This window comes from Lichenostomus cassidix, chromosome 5 (genome assembly GCF_008360975.1).
Source record: "Lichenostomus cassidix isolate B80296 chromosome 5, HeHo_3.0, whole genome shotgun sequence".
NCBI lineage: Eukaryota > Metazoa > Chordata > Aves > Passeriformes > Meliphagidae > Lichenostomus > Lichenostomus cassidix.
In genome coordinates, this window is record NC_139486.1 from 31,255,253 (window position 1) to 31,271,499 (window position 16,247).

The 16,247-nt window shown below is 33.8% G+C and overlaps 1 protein-coding gene across 8 annotated transcripts in view; it reads left to right on the forward strand.

Moving 5' to 3' along the window:
* Nucleotides 1-16,247, forward strand: part of RYR3 (ryanodine receptor 3) — a 187,543-nt gene that overhangs the window by 71,058 nt on the left and 100,238 nt on the right. For all 8 annotated transcript variants that reach the window (XM_085062056.1, XM_085062051.1, XM_085062052.1 and 5 more), the window contains exons 14-27: nt 537-672; nt 2,204-2,299; nt 2,897-3,015; nt 5,456-5,589; nt 6,211-6,452; nt 7,531-7,723; nt 9,506-9,722; nt 9,922-10,026; nt 10,424-10,527; nt 10,949-11,032; nt 12,322-12,481; nt 12,904-13,051; nt 13,993-14,198; nt 14,851-15,025. In XM_085062056.1, the coding sequence (XP_084918182.1) occupies nt 537-672; nt 2,204-2,299; nt 2,897-3,015; nt 5,456-5,589; nt 6,211-6,452; nt 7,531-7,723; nt 9,506-9,722; nt 9,922-10,026; nt 10,424-10,527; nt 10,949-11,032; nt 12,322-12,481; nt 12,904-13,051; nt 13,993-14,198; nt 14,851-15,025 (2,119 nt within the window). The remainder of the gene's footprint in view (nt 1-536; nt 673-2,203; nt 2,300-2,896; nt 3,016-5,455; nt 5,590-6,210; nt 6,453-7,530; nt 7,724-9,505; nt 9,723-9,921; nt 10,027-10,423; nt 10,528-10,948; nt 11,033-12,321; nt 12,482-12,903; nt 13,052-13,992; nt 14,199-14,850; nt 15,026-16,247) is intronic.

A 16,247-nucleotide genomic window follows, 5' to 3' on the forward strand; every position in this document is an offset into this window, starting at 1 on the left:
AATACTGAGCATATTTTATGATGTTTTTAGGCATGTTTGAATTGCTTGCAGGTTTTCAATACCATATGAGTCTGTAATCAAACTGAAGTTACAAATCTCTTTTTTAAAATGCTTTGTTTTACAGATATTTTATTGCATTGTAAAATTTACTCCTCTTTTAATCAACAAAAATTCCTTTTTATATAAATGGAAAGGGTGTTTTCTGTATGCAAGGAAGATTTTTTTGTAAAAAAGAATGTTCATTCTTTTTTTAAAAAGAAAATTTTAAAAGCTTTGTTTTCCAGATTTTTTTATCCTTTATTTTTTATAATACTGAGTTGTGTAAGGAACAGTCTAGAATCATTCTCTAAAAGTAATGCTTTTTGTACAGGAAAATATATATTCAAACCTTTTAAGCACAATTGGTTTGTTGTTTGGGATTTTCTTCTTTTAAGATAATGCAACATTTCAACTTATACAGGAAAAAATCTTTGAAATAACAATGACCAATGCTTTTTCATGTACAGTTCATTTTCCTCTCTGTCATATGTGTTTAGGGAATGCTGGCACTAGTTCTGAATTGCATTGATCGCTTAAATGACTACAACAGCGCAGCTCATTTTGCAGGAATTACAAGAGAAGAACATGGTACATCATGGAAAGAAATTTTGAATCTCCTTTACAAATTGTTAGGTAAGTTCTTCAAAAATGTACTGATGTAAAAAAATAACCCCGGTATCCTATTTGCTGCTTCACCACCAAATATTTTGTGTGTTATTCAGTTTATTATGTAAATTACAGAATTTCTTTCATACGCTTACTGCTATTTATTACAGAGAACAGAGTTTATTGATCAATGATACATTTGAAAATTGGATCTCACCTAGGACAAAGTTCTGTGAAGCATGCCAAAACCTTTTTCTTTAATTTAAATGCGCCTGTGAAATGCAAATAGATATGAATTGTTATCATAAAAATTAGAAAAATTAGAAAACAGTCTTTTTATATGAAGCTGAAGAAAAGTCTAAAAATAATAATCAGGTCTGCTCAATCCATGTTTGTCACTTGAGGCTTAGATTTAAATGTTAATAAAATAATTACGTAAAACAGAAGTGGAAATATTTTTTCTATATCAGTGCCAGAGTTTCTAGAGCAAACTGCTTCCATGTTGTAGAATGGCCAAAATTATAAAGCAGAAAAAGTATGCATACGTGTATTTCCTTAAATTTCTTATTTGATACTCAATTTGCATTATTCCTCATTTGGGAGAATCTTGTCTTCTGATGGTGTGTAAATGCATTCTAATTTCATTACAAAGGAAGGTAGTCCTGACCAATAGTGAAATAAGGAAATTGAGACTTAAGACAAGAATAAAAGGAACCAGGGGAAGTGCTTTGAAGCATGAGATTATTCACATAGAACAAACATGCCGGTGCTTCTAATGAAATCTCATTGCCTCAGAAAGTAAAAAGTTACCATTCCCTGAATTTTGCTACAGTCTTATGAGTTTAAAGCAAAGTAGGGTGAAAAAAACAACTCTTTAGTGCACTGTGGGCTTTTTTAAGATATTGTCTTGATTTTCAGCTGCAGGTACATTTTGAACACATTTGTTCTGATGTAACATTTATAATGCTTAATAATAAAAATCATTGACATTTGTATCCAAAAGGTACTCTTCTGTTGCCTTTTCCCCTCTATGATCAGTAGTAACTTCTAGAAGGAAGAAAGCCAGCAGTATTGCTTAGAAGACTTCAATGTTGATGAACTTTAAAAGTGCCATCTGCACTACTGAAAGACTAAAACCTATGCTTTCTACAAGGTTGTAATCAGAAGGTAGAACTAAACAGCAATACTTGCATATGATCTTCCCACACTTGGTAGGAAGTAATAGAAAAAGAAATGCTTCAGCCCCATGATCATGAGAGTGCTTGACATTTGCATCAAGCAAATAACTTCTATTAGAATTGAACAACAAAATAAAACGTTAACAAGACATTTTTTTGCTGAGATTATTGTTTATCCAGGAGATCCCAGCCAACTTCATAAACTGTGTGCTCCTTAGAAACTGTGTTGGTTGCTGATATTCAAAGTAATTAAAATCTCATATATGGACTTCTCTGTTCATTGTCTTACGAAGTTCCTCTAAAAGTTGTGTTAAATAGATATGATAAACATTGGTGATTTAAAATGGAAATCTCTTGTTATGCCTTGTGTTTTTTTCCAGCTGCTCTCATTCATGGCAACAGAAACAACTGTACTCAATTTTCCAGTAACCTCGATTGGCTAATCAGTAAATTGGATAGATTAGAATCTTCCTCAGGTGAGACTTACTTTTACAATGTAAGTTAACTATGGGTTAATGTCTGTTTTACATTTTTGTCAGAGCAGTTTTCCTTGAAGCCAACACGTATTAGAAAATGAATACACTGTTGGGGTTTGGGTTTTTCTGTTTTGGGGGTTTTTTTGGTTGGTTTGGGGGATTGGGTCGAACAGTGTCAGGAGTAGTGTACCATGAAATAACATCAGTTTGTGGGTGTTTGCATACAAACCCCATATAGGTATAGATTACAGGGGGTTTTTTATAGTGGAGCATTCAACAAAATATTAATATACTATACAGTGCTCCTTATTAAAACCTTTACCTCTTCCATTATAAAGAAGGAGCTAAACTTGCAAAGTTCTCAAGTAGTTTTAAAATCGTGGCTATTTTCAAAAGAAAATAGAAATTAATATTTTTATTATGTATTTATTCCTAAAGTACCATATTCATGTTAACACTCCTTAGAAGTGTTTTCATTCTCTTTTTAGGCCAGAGAAAAGATAGCCTCTTTTAAGGGAATAACTTACTGAGCTTTTCAATTGTGTTCAGTTGTGCAGGTGATTTAATGACAATGTTATTTCTGTGGCCCTTGTTTAGGTATTTTGGAAGTCTTGCACTGCATCCTGATTGAAAGCCCAGAAGCTTTAAACCTAATATCTGAGGAACACATCAAATCCATAATTTCACTGTTGGATAAACATGGGCGCAACTACAAGGTATGTTTGGAAAAACTAAGGAGGTAATGTTAATCTTAAAATGATTTGTAGGGGGAAATAATCAGAAATGTCTACATGGAAATATGTGATTTTCGTACCTTTGAAGGAATAAAATAACCTTAAAGTATATCTGCAAATTTTCTTTGTTGAGATTAAAAGAATGTTTGTTATATAATTGCTTTGCAGCAATTTTCAAATACAGGAAATATGTATGAGAAGTAAACAGTTAAGGAATATTGGTAAGCAGTCAGAACATTGGATTTGCTGGAAACTTAAGTATTGTGGTGGTTGTAAGAAAGTGGGCAGAGTAGCTTGCTTTGTGATTCAGGGCTCTGCAGAAGCAGTAGACTACCATTGTATCCACAGATATAGAGAACTGTATCCTGCACAGTCATTCCTAACTTGAGTAATAATAGTAGTAGCAGAAAAGAAAAAAAAAATTGAGAAATCAGAAAAATAATCCAAATATCTGAAAACACAGGTGTTCAGAAGAAAGAAAAAACCCCTGAGTTTCCAGAAGAAATACTGGATGAAATTAATTTAGACATCAATATGCAATTTATTATGATAGAAGAAGGTGAACAGAGTTTCTGGCTGCAACCAGGATGACATCACAACACAGACGAAGATATAGGTTTTTGTGTGATTTTCTGATGTGAGTTTCCTTCCTCAATTGAAGTTTTTTTTGAAAGACTGATAACCTCGAGGAAGAACAGAGAAAGTTTTAGTGAGCTGAAATTACCTTCTCTTGTAAATCACTAATACAGAGAACCTAACCAACTACAGATGCAGTAAAGGAGAAAAGTAGTTTTAAGCATGGTTCAGGACAATGAACTGATATAAATAGGAATAAGAAAAAAGGTTGAAATCACAGCAGTAAGTTTAGCTTACTATTTTTAGCTCTTAGCAAGATTACTGTGTTATGCCAGTGACCTACAAAGAACCTTTTGTCTGAAATATCTTAATGTAGACCTTATAGTGAGAACTTAGAGCAGCAAAAGAAAATGTACACAGGAGAAGAGTAATAGTGGATAATGGATTTGTGCATTTCCATTTGTAATGTCTTTGATGATACCTCAGAAAGTAATAAAGAGTGGGAAGAAATGAATTTATCTGTTATTCCATAAACAGTGTATCTTGTTCTGTTGAGATTTAGGAAATATGAAACAGAAATAAGAAAATTAATAAGCAAAATTGTCCTTGAAATTATTGATTTGAGGGACTTCTTAAGTTAAAAGCCTTCTATCAGAAATACAGTCAGAAAATTCAAAGAGATTATTTAAACAGTTTACATGTAAACTCTGAGTTTCTGGTAATCATTATTGTTACTAAGATGCTTTACAGCTGAGTCAGAGTTTACGTGGTTCTTTAAATAATTATCTCTATCTTTCTGCTATATGGTTCCTGCCCAATAGCAGGGATGGTAGAAGGGAAAATGCGTGTGCTGGGACTTAGAAAAGTGTTTAAGATAATATATTACCTTAAACAGCTTAAGCTGTTGATGGTGGGTTTGTGCTAAATTCACTGGGCAGATGAGAGGAGTAGCTAAAATGAATGTTATGTTCTCCTGTTTCTGGTGTTGTACAATAGTGATAACATAATCAGTGGTGTGAAGATGTGTCTTTGTCTTGGAGGTGATGCGTAAAAGTTTGGACCATTTGGGCTTTTTCCTCAGAGACTGTTTGTCAGAGGTCAAGTAGATATTTAAGATTCTCTGTTTTTTCTGCGAAAGTGTGCAGCTTTGTTCCTCAGCATTAACCAACACTATGTTACTGTGTTCTCTCTTCCAAAACCTCTTGCTCCACTACTCTGGAAGAATGATATCAATCTCTTTAAATTTTCAGACTTAAGGGGAAAAAAAGGAAATCTGGAGTTTTAGAACACCCCTCTGAAATTCTGGTTTGCTTTATAGTGAACTTTTTATTTGTTCACTTTGTGGTTTTAATTTTATAAATAAATGGATTGTTTCTCATCTAGGAAACATTCTTTCCAGAAGAGATTCATAAGCAGAGAATTACAATTGAGAATTGTCCACTAATTTTGCACAGGAAGTTTTTGGGCTGCAGAAAATTTATCAAAGAATTTAATTTTGTATTTCAAAATTTTAATGACATTGAATGAAAACATTGTAAAGACTTGAGACACAGCTGTTTTAGCTTTGTTTTTTCTAATCAAAATGAGAATAAGGAATCTCAAAGGAAGGTTTTTGAGGCATTGTAAAACCCTGTGTTCTGAATTTATGTTCCACAAATGCCTGATATCCTCTATCAGTAGTACAGACTATACCTGGTCTATATATGTGAAAAGTATGTAGAAAACAATAATGGGCATTATATTCCTTCATTTAGGTCTATTCTGAGTGTAAATTAAGCTGACAATTGAATAATAATGTATGCAGCTAACTGCCTGTATCTGACTTCCTTCTGATTTTTCTTTCAAGGTTCTCGATTTGCTTTGCTCTCTCTGTGTCTGTAACGGAGTTGCAGTCCGTGCCAATCAAAATTTGATCTGTGACAATTTACTGCCTAGAAGAGACTTACTTTTGCAAACGCGTTTGATTAATGATGTGACAAGGTATAGTGATATGTTTTATTGTTTTATTAGAAAAAAATTGAACTTCCATGTCTTCAATAACTAACTGAGTAAAAAATACTGTAACCTAAGAAATGTCCCAAAGCTTTCAATACCAAGAAGTACAATTTAGGAAGTGTTTATGTATTATGTATTAACTTCTGAAAAAAACCCAAACAATATGGCATTGGTAATGGAAACTATGCTCAAAAAGAAGTTGCTAATTCATAATCAGATCTGCTCTAAAATGGAAGCATGAAAGTTGTTTGTTTCTGAGTCAAAACAAGGCACAGAGTATGTAAATATATTGTGCAGTACTAGTGTGTTTTAAGAGGACTTGATTTCCTGGCAAGCTCACTCCTGGTTTTTTGATTTTAGGAAATGATCTTGTCATTCCTATTTTGACTGTAAGTTTTTCAAAGCATGGAACCTCTACCTGAGAAGATGATTCTACAGCAGCTTAATTAGTTCATACAAAATGGGTCACTTTTAAAATAATATAAGCAAAATATGGGTATCTACACTCATATCGTACTTACAAAGTGAATTTGACAGTTATACAGCGATATAATTCATATGTCACGCTTTATGTTTACACTAACTTGCTTACATTTTCTTTCTTAGCATAAGACCAAACATATTTTTGGGTGTTGCTGAGGGCTCTGCACAATACAAGAAGTGGTACTTTGAGTTAATAATTGATCAGGTTGATCCATTCTTGACGGCAGAACCCACCCACTTACGAGTTGGATGGGCCTCTACTTCAGGTTATGCCCCCTATCCTGGAGGTGGAGAAGGATGGGGAGGCAATGGTGTTGGTGATGACCTCTACTCTTTTGGGTTTGATGGACTTCATCTGTGGTCTGGTGAGTACTTTGTCAGCTACCAATTATTCTTATATTTAGCAGTTACCTGCCCTTACCTTCTGGTTGTATATCTAACATACTATTTCATAGTGAGCTACATTCCCAACTCCTGGTTTTCATGATGTTATGTATAAAGTTCAGATCAGACTTCTTGTCTGTTATCCAGTATTGAATTATACCAATTAGGCTTTTTAGCAGATAGCTTCTGTTTTCATGATTTTGATCAAAGGAAGGCATTATCCAGATCTAGATCAATACTGACTTAATTTTATCTGTCCAAAACCAATGGATGCATTGATCTCAGATAAATTGATTCCATATGAATCTTCATTTGCATTAATCTTTTACTTTGAATCTACAGTTGAAGTGATTCTTATGCCTGTTGATAGATCTGATAAATTGAATGAAAATTTTGGTAGTTAAATAAAAGACAGTTTTGTCAATTCAAAATAATTGCTACACTACTGCCAATTTCATTATTTTAGTCCTTGTGTGTATGGTCTTTAATACCGAACTAGCACATTATTTTTTCTTCCAGATTTCTCTCATATGCACAGTAAATTAAGATTATTTTTTATATAATTCAATTTTTGGCTTGTGTTTTAATGTGCAGTTTTCAAGACACATAGGCAAAATCATTAATCTACCCATATTTCTCCATGTCTTTAAATGCCATATACATCTAGGTATTAATTGCTCTGAAAATTATAATAGAGTTGGACCATGCAAATAAAAGGTGTATTTTAAGGACAGCATACATAAACACACTGAAGTCAAATTTATGACATTAATTCTCATCTGAGAGTGTTTCAATTGTCAATCATATTAGCATTGTTATTAATATCAATTTTATTACCATCTAGCATAGGGTTTTGTAGACAAAATATGTGTGCACACACCCAGAATTCAATTTTTTATTTCAACACTTCTGAACAATTATCCAATGTCAGAAATTGTCTTTTTTGGGAGAAGACTGGGAGGCATCTGTAGTGTACTCCATTAGAAATGGTTGAATAAATAATTTTTAAAAAAAATTAAGCCTGCTTAAACTTCTCATTAGTAAATACTTTTATCCTAGGTCGGGTACCCAGAGCTGTGGCATCTGTCAATCAGCATTTATTAGCATCTGATGATGTGGTTAGCTGCTGCTTGGATTTAGGTGTACCCAGCATTTCATTCCGCATTAATGGACAGCCTGTACAGGGAATGTTTGAGAACTTCAGTACAGAAGGATTTTTTTTCCCTGTTGTAAGCTTATCAGCAGGTGTAAAGTAAGTACAACTTAATTTTAATTGTTTTCCTTGCTGTTTTATCACACTAAGTATTATCCAAATTCAAGTATAATTTCTTCTGTTTTGTTGCATCAGTTCTGCCCAAACAGCAGCTGGAAGGAAGGCAGGGAAGTACTGATTTGTGCAGTGATGATTTCACTTCAAAGTGAAATGTGAGCCTGTAAGCAATTTGACTAAGTTACACTGTCTGAAAAGTGTTATTTTATGAATATTTGGTGACCTAGGGGAAATTAATTTTGTTTCATTCCACTTATCAGTGAAAAAAGCACGTTTGAAACACAGGACCACATTTGGCACTAATTAAAATTGTCACTGGTTTTCTCAGCAGGGAGTAAAAAACCTTAATAATCATGAAAACTGATACTGTGTTCACAGTAGGAAACAGACCTGATGAGAAGCAGTTTTGGAATCTCTTTACTAATATTACCAATTTCTTTCCTCTTCTACTTCTAGCAGAAATACTGAGTTTCAAGCTTACTATATTCAATTTATATTGTTGCCTACCTTCAATAAATTCAGTAAATCTTCTGCAGAATCAAATAGAATAAAGGAGGGCTGGGAAAGATTTAGTAAATCAATTTAATTTATTCCTCAGGAGTGACCCTCCTGTGTAGCTGCATTAATATAAAACTTTTGAAAGTGTTCATTGCTTTTACTGTAAGAAATCGGCCCAAACTGGTGTAATTATTTTTTTTGCGTTCTTAGTTGATGTTGCTTTTATATTTTATGAGACCATATTCCCTTGTAGTTTATAGTAGCTGATGTCAATAGCAGGTGTATGTTGTCATCTGTGTCTGTTAGTATCAGAGAAAATGTTTCTACATGAAAATCCTGAGTTCATGAGTGGAGCAGGGTGTTCTGGGTTCTTAATTTTTCTCATCTTTTTAAAAATGTAAATGAAATGTGTTGATCTGAGAGTTATAATATTCCTATAGCCTTCTGATCACCCCATGACAACAAATGCGGGGGCTAACTCCTAGAGAACAGAGGCTTTTAAAAACTTTTCTGTGTTTGTTTACCTCTAGAGTTTTTCCACTTGAGGACCAAAGAATGCAGCTGGATAGGTTTTGTCTTTGTTGTTTTTCCTGGTATACTCTTAAACTGATATGGAAAATATATATCTGAGGACAAAGAGAACACTTTAGCAGTTTGCTAAGAGTCTTAGTTATGTTTCTGAAACTCATTCCCAGTTGTAATATTTGGTATAATATTGTTTGATTTCTTAAGGTATTATGATTTTAGTGTTTTGTTTGGTTTTTTATTTCTCTCATGTACCAACTGCCTGCATGCCTGCATGTGTGCACTGACAAGTTACTTTCAGACTTTTAAGTTATGTATCAATAGTCCCAATATTTTTATTTATAAAAATATTTTATTTCTAAAAATACCCAGTATTTTTACAGTAACAGTCCAATTTAAATTAGATTTGTGTTTCCAAATTCCTGAGTCCATTTAAAAGTTCACAACTTACAACCATTTGATTTTAGGTGGTAAATGTTTAAATGTGCTACCTCATTAAGTAACTAGTTTTGATTTGACAAAAACAAATTTTCAAAAAATAATGGGTAGCTGATGGTTTTACTGATAGTATCTGCTAGTGTGAATGCTTGGTAACTCTTTGGTGTTTGTCAAAACATGAAGCATGCAGGCATTTTTGTAAATGGCAATAAAATGAATATTTAAGTTTCTAAATTATTTCTTCATAATGATAGTATATGGTGACTGTTCAAGAGTCTAATTGCTTTGTTGAAAATTGCACAGAGTTCGTTTCTTGTTGGGTGGACGTCATGGAGAGTTTAAATTTCTACCTCCTGCTGGCTACGCTCCCTGTTATGAGGCATTGCTTCCAAAAGAGAAGATGAAACTGGAACCAGTCAAAGAATATAAAAGAGATTTTGAAGGAGTGAGGGATTTGCTGGGTACAACACAATTCCTCTCGCAAGCTTCTTTTATCCCTTGTCCAATAGACACCAGTCAGGTATGTGAAGTTTGCAACAATGGGACCTGTAACATATATCTGATCAAAATTTGAATTCACAATATAAAAACTAAGGTAGCTTCACTCTCTCTTAGCAATTCTCCATTTATGTACTGACTGAACTTGATAATCTTGGTTGTACAAGGTATGGTAACTGGAACATTTTCTTACTTCAGGAATTGTTATGCTCTTTTCTTAGATTGCTCTTCCTTTTCATCTTGAAAAGATCAGGGACAAACTAGCTGAAAATATCCATGAACTGTGGGGAATGAATAAAATAGAACTGGGCTGGACATATGGAAAGGTATGTTTTGAATAACCTATCTGGGTACAGTCAACTGGTGCAAACCTGGGCTTGGAAGTAGAACAGGGTATGTAATGGTGGTCTATACATTATCACCAATAGGTGACCATGTAAGCTGGAAGGAGGCAGTGGTATTAACTTTTTGGTGACTTTTGTAAACATTCAAATTCCTCAGATTCCTTGGATTTGTTGTTTCGTTAGTTACGGCGGAGTTCTTATAATGTGCATTATAAATGAATCATGGGAGAAGTACATTTATGTAATTATGAGTAGCTGTCATTGAACAAGATAAATGGTATTGCTTATATTGTCATCTTTACTGCAAAGAATTTGCTAGGCTTTTACTTTGATTCTTGATTCTGTCAGAAAAGTACTCTTTTCTGTTACTTTGTTGCAGATACGGGATGATAATAAACGGCATCATCCTTGTCTTGTGGAATTTTCGAAACTGCCTGAGACAGAGAAGAATTATAATCTACAAATGTCAACTGAAACCCTCAAGTGAGATTTAAATATAAAAGAAAATAAACTTTTACATTTTTTTTTGCAAGTGCATCATACTGTTGAAAGATATAGAAACCATTCAAATATCTCATTCAAAGATGTTCTACTAATTTTGCTAGAAGTCCCAGGAATACATTCAGACTCATTGAGAAAAACTTTGTCTCTACAGAGACACAAAGGAAAACACCACCAAATCCTGTTGGTTGTAATAAAGTGGTACGAATCTCAAGCCATAAATTTCTGCCTTTTTAGGCTTTGAAGGGCTTATTTATTATTTCTGATAAACTAAAATATTTGGGGTTTAAAATACCATTAGTTTGGATTATTTCTGTGTTTTTTAATTATAATTTCTTCTGTGTATTTATACAATGCGTGAGCACTATAATGCTGTGTTTCTCTAATGCCATTTTTATGCCAGAACGCTTTTGGCCCTTGGATGTCACATTGTTCATGCTCATCCAGCAGCTGAGGAAGATCTTAAAAAAGTCAAACTTCCTAAAAAGTATGTACCTTATGATAACAGTTACATATTGTAATATTTATTATAAACTTTTAAAAGTTGATTTAAAGAATATTTGATATAACCCCATAATAAGGTCTTACAGATCCCTGGTTAGGCCATTACCTTGCTTGTGATGATGGCTGAATGTGATTTCTGCTCTGCTGCATCACCTCCTGAAGCTGTTCAGAGACAGAAAGAATCCTGTACTCAAACCACATGGAGCTGTATCTGTGTTACATCACCCTAGAGCAGATACTCCCGAGTTAAAAGTAATATTTCCGTGCTTTTCTGTACCAGAGTAAAGAGCAGTCTATCCATAGGATGGTAAATGTATCTTCTTGAGAAAGGGTTTACCATTTAACCATGGAGGTCTGAAACAGCAAGTTGGATACTTGCCTTTTCACATCAGTTTATCAACCCACCAGCTGTCTTTTATCCCTGAAAGAAGTTTGTCCATGAAAAACAAAGTTAGTTCTTTAAAGTGAGCAGTAAAATACATAGTTTTGTGATATGAGAGATGTTAATCTTGATCCAGTTGATGGCATTGATTAAAAAATGGAAAAAAGATGTATTCTCAAGGTTCACACTGCAGACAGTGGTAATACTGTTTTAATATTATTGTCTTGTCACAATACCTATTGGCTATATGAAGCATCCTGACAAATGGAAACGATCTGATTTGAATAAAAGAGAGTGTGCATATGTCTAAAAGGGCAGGTCTTCCTTATGCAATATGGAAGGGCTGGAGAAGATAACAGCTACTGCTGAAAAATGACTAAACTTATTATTCAATGAAAAAGTGGTAAGAACAATAGCTAAGGTATTTTCTTCTGTTGGAAAAAAAAATGATAATGCAGTCCTTACTGAATAGTGAGTTAAAATACCAGACTTAATAATGCATGGAAGAGTTTCATAAGAAGTCATCATACACATCTTTAAAACAGAAATTACTTGAAATGTTTAAATGACGAATATAAAAAATACATATAAAAAATACTCATTCAATAACAATTTTGTTGCTTTGCAGCAACCATTTAGGCATGTATGTATGGACCTGAGTCACATTTAATTAGCTATTGTTCATGTAGGTGGAAAATGAGACTGTCTGCTACAATCCAATTTATATCCTACTCAATAATCAAATGTAATGCAAGATTTTTGCAAAGAAATGGGAGAGTAGGAGATTAAAAAGTGGAGAAAGTGATTTCCACTTTATGAATACCCCATTAAAATGTTTAGATACCATAACTGGGATATGTTGACTTTCTATTTGCTTTGTTGACTTACAGTTACATGATGTCAAATGGTTATAAACCTGCCCCTCTTGATCTTTCTGAAGTGAAATTGTTGCCTTCTCAAGAATTTCTAGTTGACAGACTAGCAGAAAATGCACATAATGTCTGGGCAAAAGACAGAATAAAGCAAGGATGGACCTATGGCATTCAGCAGGTAGGAACTCCTTTAGATGCATTTGGAATAAGCAAAGAATGTGAGATTTTGTATTCTAGAATATAATTTGGGAGGGAGTGTTAATTAAGATGATAAATACTGAATGTCTTGTAATATCTGGAAAAGCTGTAGGGGGTGGGGAGCAGGAAAAGAAGGCCTGCCTGTGAAAATCTGAGTAGATTGTCAGGCCTGTATGGTTGCAGCTGCTGGATGTATGAGAATATCCTTGTCTTTCACTCTTTAGATTTTTAGTGTTATTAACAGATGATTAATTGAGCTTACATTCATTGAAGTCTTCTTCATCAATGCTGTTTCTCCTCTGTAACCTTTACGAGACTCCAAAGTACACTCTGTCTCATTATGCAATGTCTTTGTGATGTCTAAAGAGACTTTTCTCCATGTTCTTTTATAATCCCTTTCAGGATCTTAAGAACAAACGTAATCCTCGGCTAGTGCCATATGCATTATTAGATGAACGCACTAAAAAATCTAACAGAGATAGCCTCCGTGAAGCTATTAGAACATTTGCAGGCTATGGCTATAGTATTGAGCCACCTGACCAAGAGATTGGTACGTATTTTCAATAAGAATCATGGCCTTTTGTCCCTCTCAGTGCTGGGGGGAAAAAAAGTAAAACTGAAATAAGTAGGGAAAACAGATTATACTAATTAGTAGTGTATTTTGGCAATGAATTTTAGTGAAATGTGCAAGCATACTTTGTAAATTACTTGCATATTATGTAGATTGGTGGTTTTTTTAAAAGATTAGTTGTAGTTAATGATATGATAATTCTAATTCCCGTTATTATTAAAATTGGATAAAATCTGGAGCGTGAGTGGACATACTGATTTTCATTTGGAAATAATGGAATAAAAAAAATGACACAAGTGTTATTTTTAAAAAATTACATGGCATACAGATTAGGTTTGACTACTCAAAGTCAAATTGTTTTTTAAGCAGTCTTCAAAGAAGTGCACCAAGTTCTATATATTTTTTTTTACTTGAAATCAGGAACAGAAATTTGTTTAGAAATTTTCCTTCATATTTCCTATACTATTGTAATTTTTGACAAAAATACAAAAGGAAACAAAACTTATTTAATCATTTTTTAAAAATGTTCTAAATATTTGACTTGTGTAGAAAAGTATTTTGTTGTATTATAATACTGCATTATTGCACTGGATTGTACTGCATGTAGTAATCTTAGATTTCCTCTACTCATTTTTGGTTTGGGACTCCACATTGAGAGACACTTTGAAATATTCTGATTCTAAATAGCAGATGATTGTTTATCCTGTATGGGATTAGAATGTGCCAGCCTCTGCATGCTGATTATATCCTTTTGTAATATTTTCTATGAAAGTTCTTAAACAAACAATGGTAGATAATGGCTCTTTTCTTTAGATAGAAAATACTGGAGACAGATGAAAAGCTAAACAATTACGTTTATAGTTTCATTTTATTATTAAAACTGGGTTGTTTTTTTTTTTTTTTTCTGTTTATTTTTACAGCTGACCAAACAGTGGAAAAAGTCAGCATTGACAAGATACGATTTTTCAGAGTAGAGCAATCCTATGCAGTGAAGTCTGGAAAGTGGTACTTTGAGTTTGAAGCAGTGACAGGTGGAGATATGCGTGTTGGCTGGGCCAGGCCAGGCTGCCGACCCGACGTGGAGTTGGGAGCTGATGACCAAGCATTTGTATTTGAAGGAAGCAAAGTCAGTACAGCTTTACCTCTTTTGATCTACAAACAGGCTAGACAGAGAACTACAGTGTAGATTTCCTCTGTGTACTCCAGATCAGCTATTGGAATATGTTTGATTCATATAAGGGTATTTCTGATCTCTGTTTCACATTGGATAGTAACTCCATTCTGGTTCTGGTCATGAGATAATGCTGATAAAGAGGAGTTGGTTTATATGTATATCTTCCTAGGGAATACCCAACTAAGTACAGAAGTCTGTCATAGCTATAAACAAAATACAGCATTCACTTCCATCTTTTTATAAGTGTCTTTTTACAAAAATCAAACAAAATTTTCTTTGTAAACTGAGAGAAACACAGTTTTGCTTTCCTTTTTCTGTCTTTTCTGCTTTCTGCATGTCCTTCTTCTCAAGCTTGACTCCTAAAGGACTGGAAGGATAATAATGACCCTGTATGTAAGAAGTTGAATCCAGTGAGCAGTAGTTATCATCTTCCAAATTACTGAAGTTAGGGTGCCTTAGTTGCTCTGTGTCTCTATTATCTCTAAGGAAAAAGTCATGATCAGTACTTTCTGCAAATTAATTTGTGATCCTGGAAAATAAAATGTTTGGGTTTCTTTATTTATTTTGTATTTAATTTTTAATTTTTGTTTGTTTTTCCATTTAGGGCCAGTGTTGGCATCAAGGCAGTGGATTCTTTGGACGAAGCTGGCAACCAGGAGATGTGGTTGGTTGTATGATTAACTTGGATGACAAATCAATCATATTTACTCTGAATGGAGAGTTGCTTATAACCAGTAAAGGTTCAGAACTTGCATTTGCTGACTTTGGAATAGAAAATGGTAACTTCCCTTTTATAGTCGCATGGTTATTAGAAGACAAAACAATACAAGAAAGAGAAAAAAGACTTTGTCATAATGACTCAGTGAGCTGAGAAACCATATTTCACTGATATGGGCCTTCAGACTGTGCTACACATTAACTTCATAAAAATTTATTTTGAGAGTGCTTATGTGACACAAATTGAATATCTTTTCTTCCTTTAACCGCATAAATGGGGTTTCAGCAGCCAGAGTGGGTAAATTTTCTTGCTGTTGCTAGGCTTTCTCTCAGGACTTTAGTGCTAAGAAGGAGTCGTAATAATAAGCACCCTGAAAAATTTCCAAAAGCTGAAAATGTAGTCTCTGATTATCTCACTGGAGCATAAATGTTCTATGTTCATGTCCGTGAAGGACAAAATGAGTGCTATGTGGTGAGAGTCTGCATCAAAAGAACAAATCTTAGCAACATAACTTGAGTCTGATTTGTATTTTTTTTTTCTTGGTGCTATTCACAACTTATATGAATTTCTCATTTTATGGAGATATTTTTCCTCTTCTGTTTTTGGTGTTTGCTTTTTCAAAAATTAGTATCTACATGACTGTAGTAAAGCAGTGGGGGAATATTTTCAAACAGGCTTTATGTTTTCATTGACATTTTCTTTTTATCTCCTCTAACTAGTAATGGCTTCATACTTGTCAGCAATTGCCTGAAAACTGCAGTTTCTCACTGCCCTTCTTTGATCTTACCACAGATAGAGTTTTTCTAACTGTAGAGAATGAGGGACTGCCTTAACAAAGCTATTCTGAAGTCTTAAAGTTTAGGAGAGAAAATTTCTCCCTTAGAGGTTGGGTTGAAGCCAGCCTTGAACTGCTGGCTTTTCCTTCATCTTGCTCCAAATTCTGGGAAATGGAAAAAGAAGTCAACAGCCTTTCATCCCTGTCTAAAGGTATATGGAAATCAAAAAGTTAAGTCACAAAAAAATGCTAGCATTAAAGAAGTGTGTACTTGTCAATTGTTTATTATGGAGGAATGAAGGCTGGCAAAAAAAATTGTATCTACTGATGATAAATTTTAAACAAATGTACTGAGATACCTGAACTTCATCTCAAAGTCCTCTTGAAAATTTGGTGCCCTCAGAGACCTTACTTAACTTTTGTTAATGACTTTGATCTATCCATGGTTGGCTTCCAGGGTCCAGCTTGTTGTATAAAGCCATGCTTAGTAGTCTAAAAATGAGAAAGA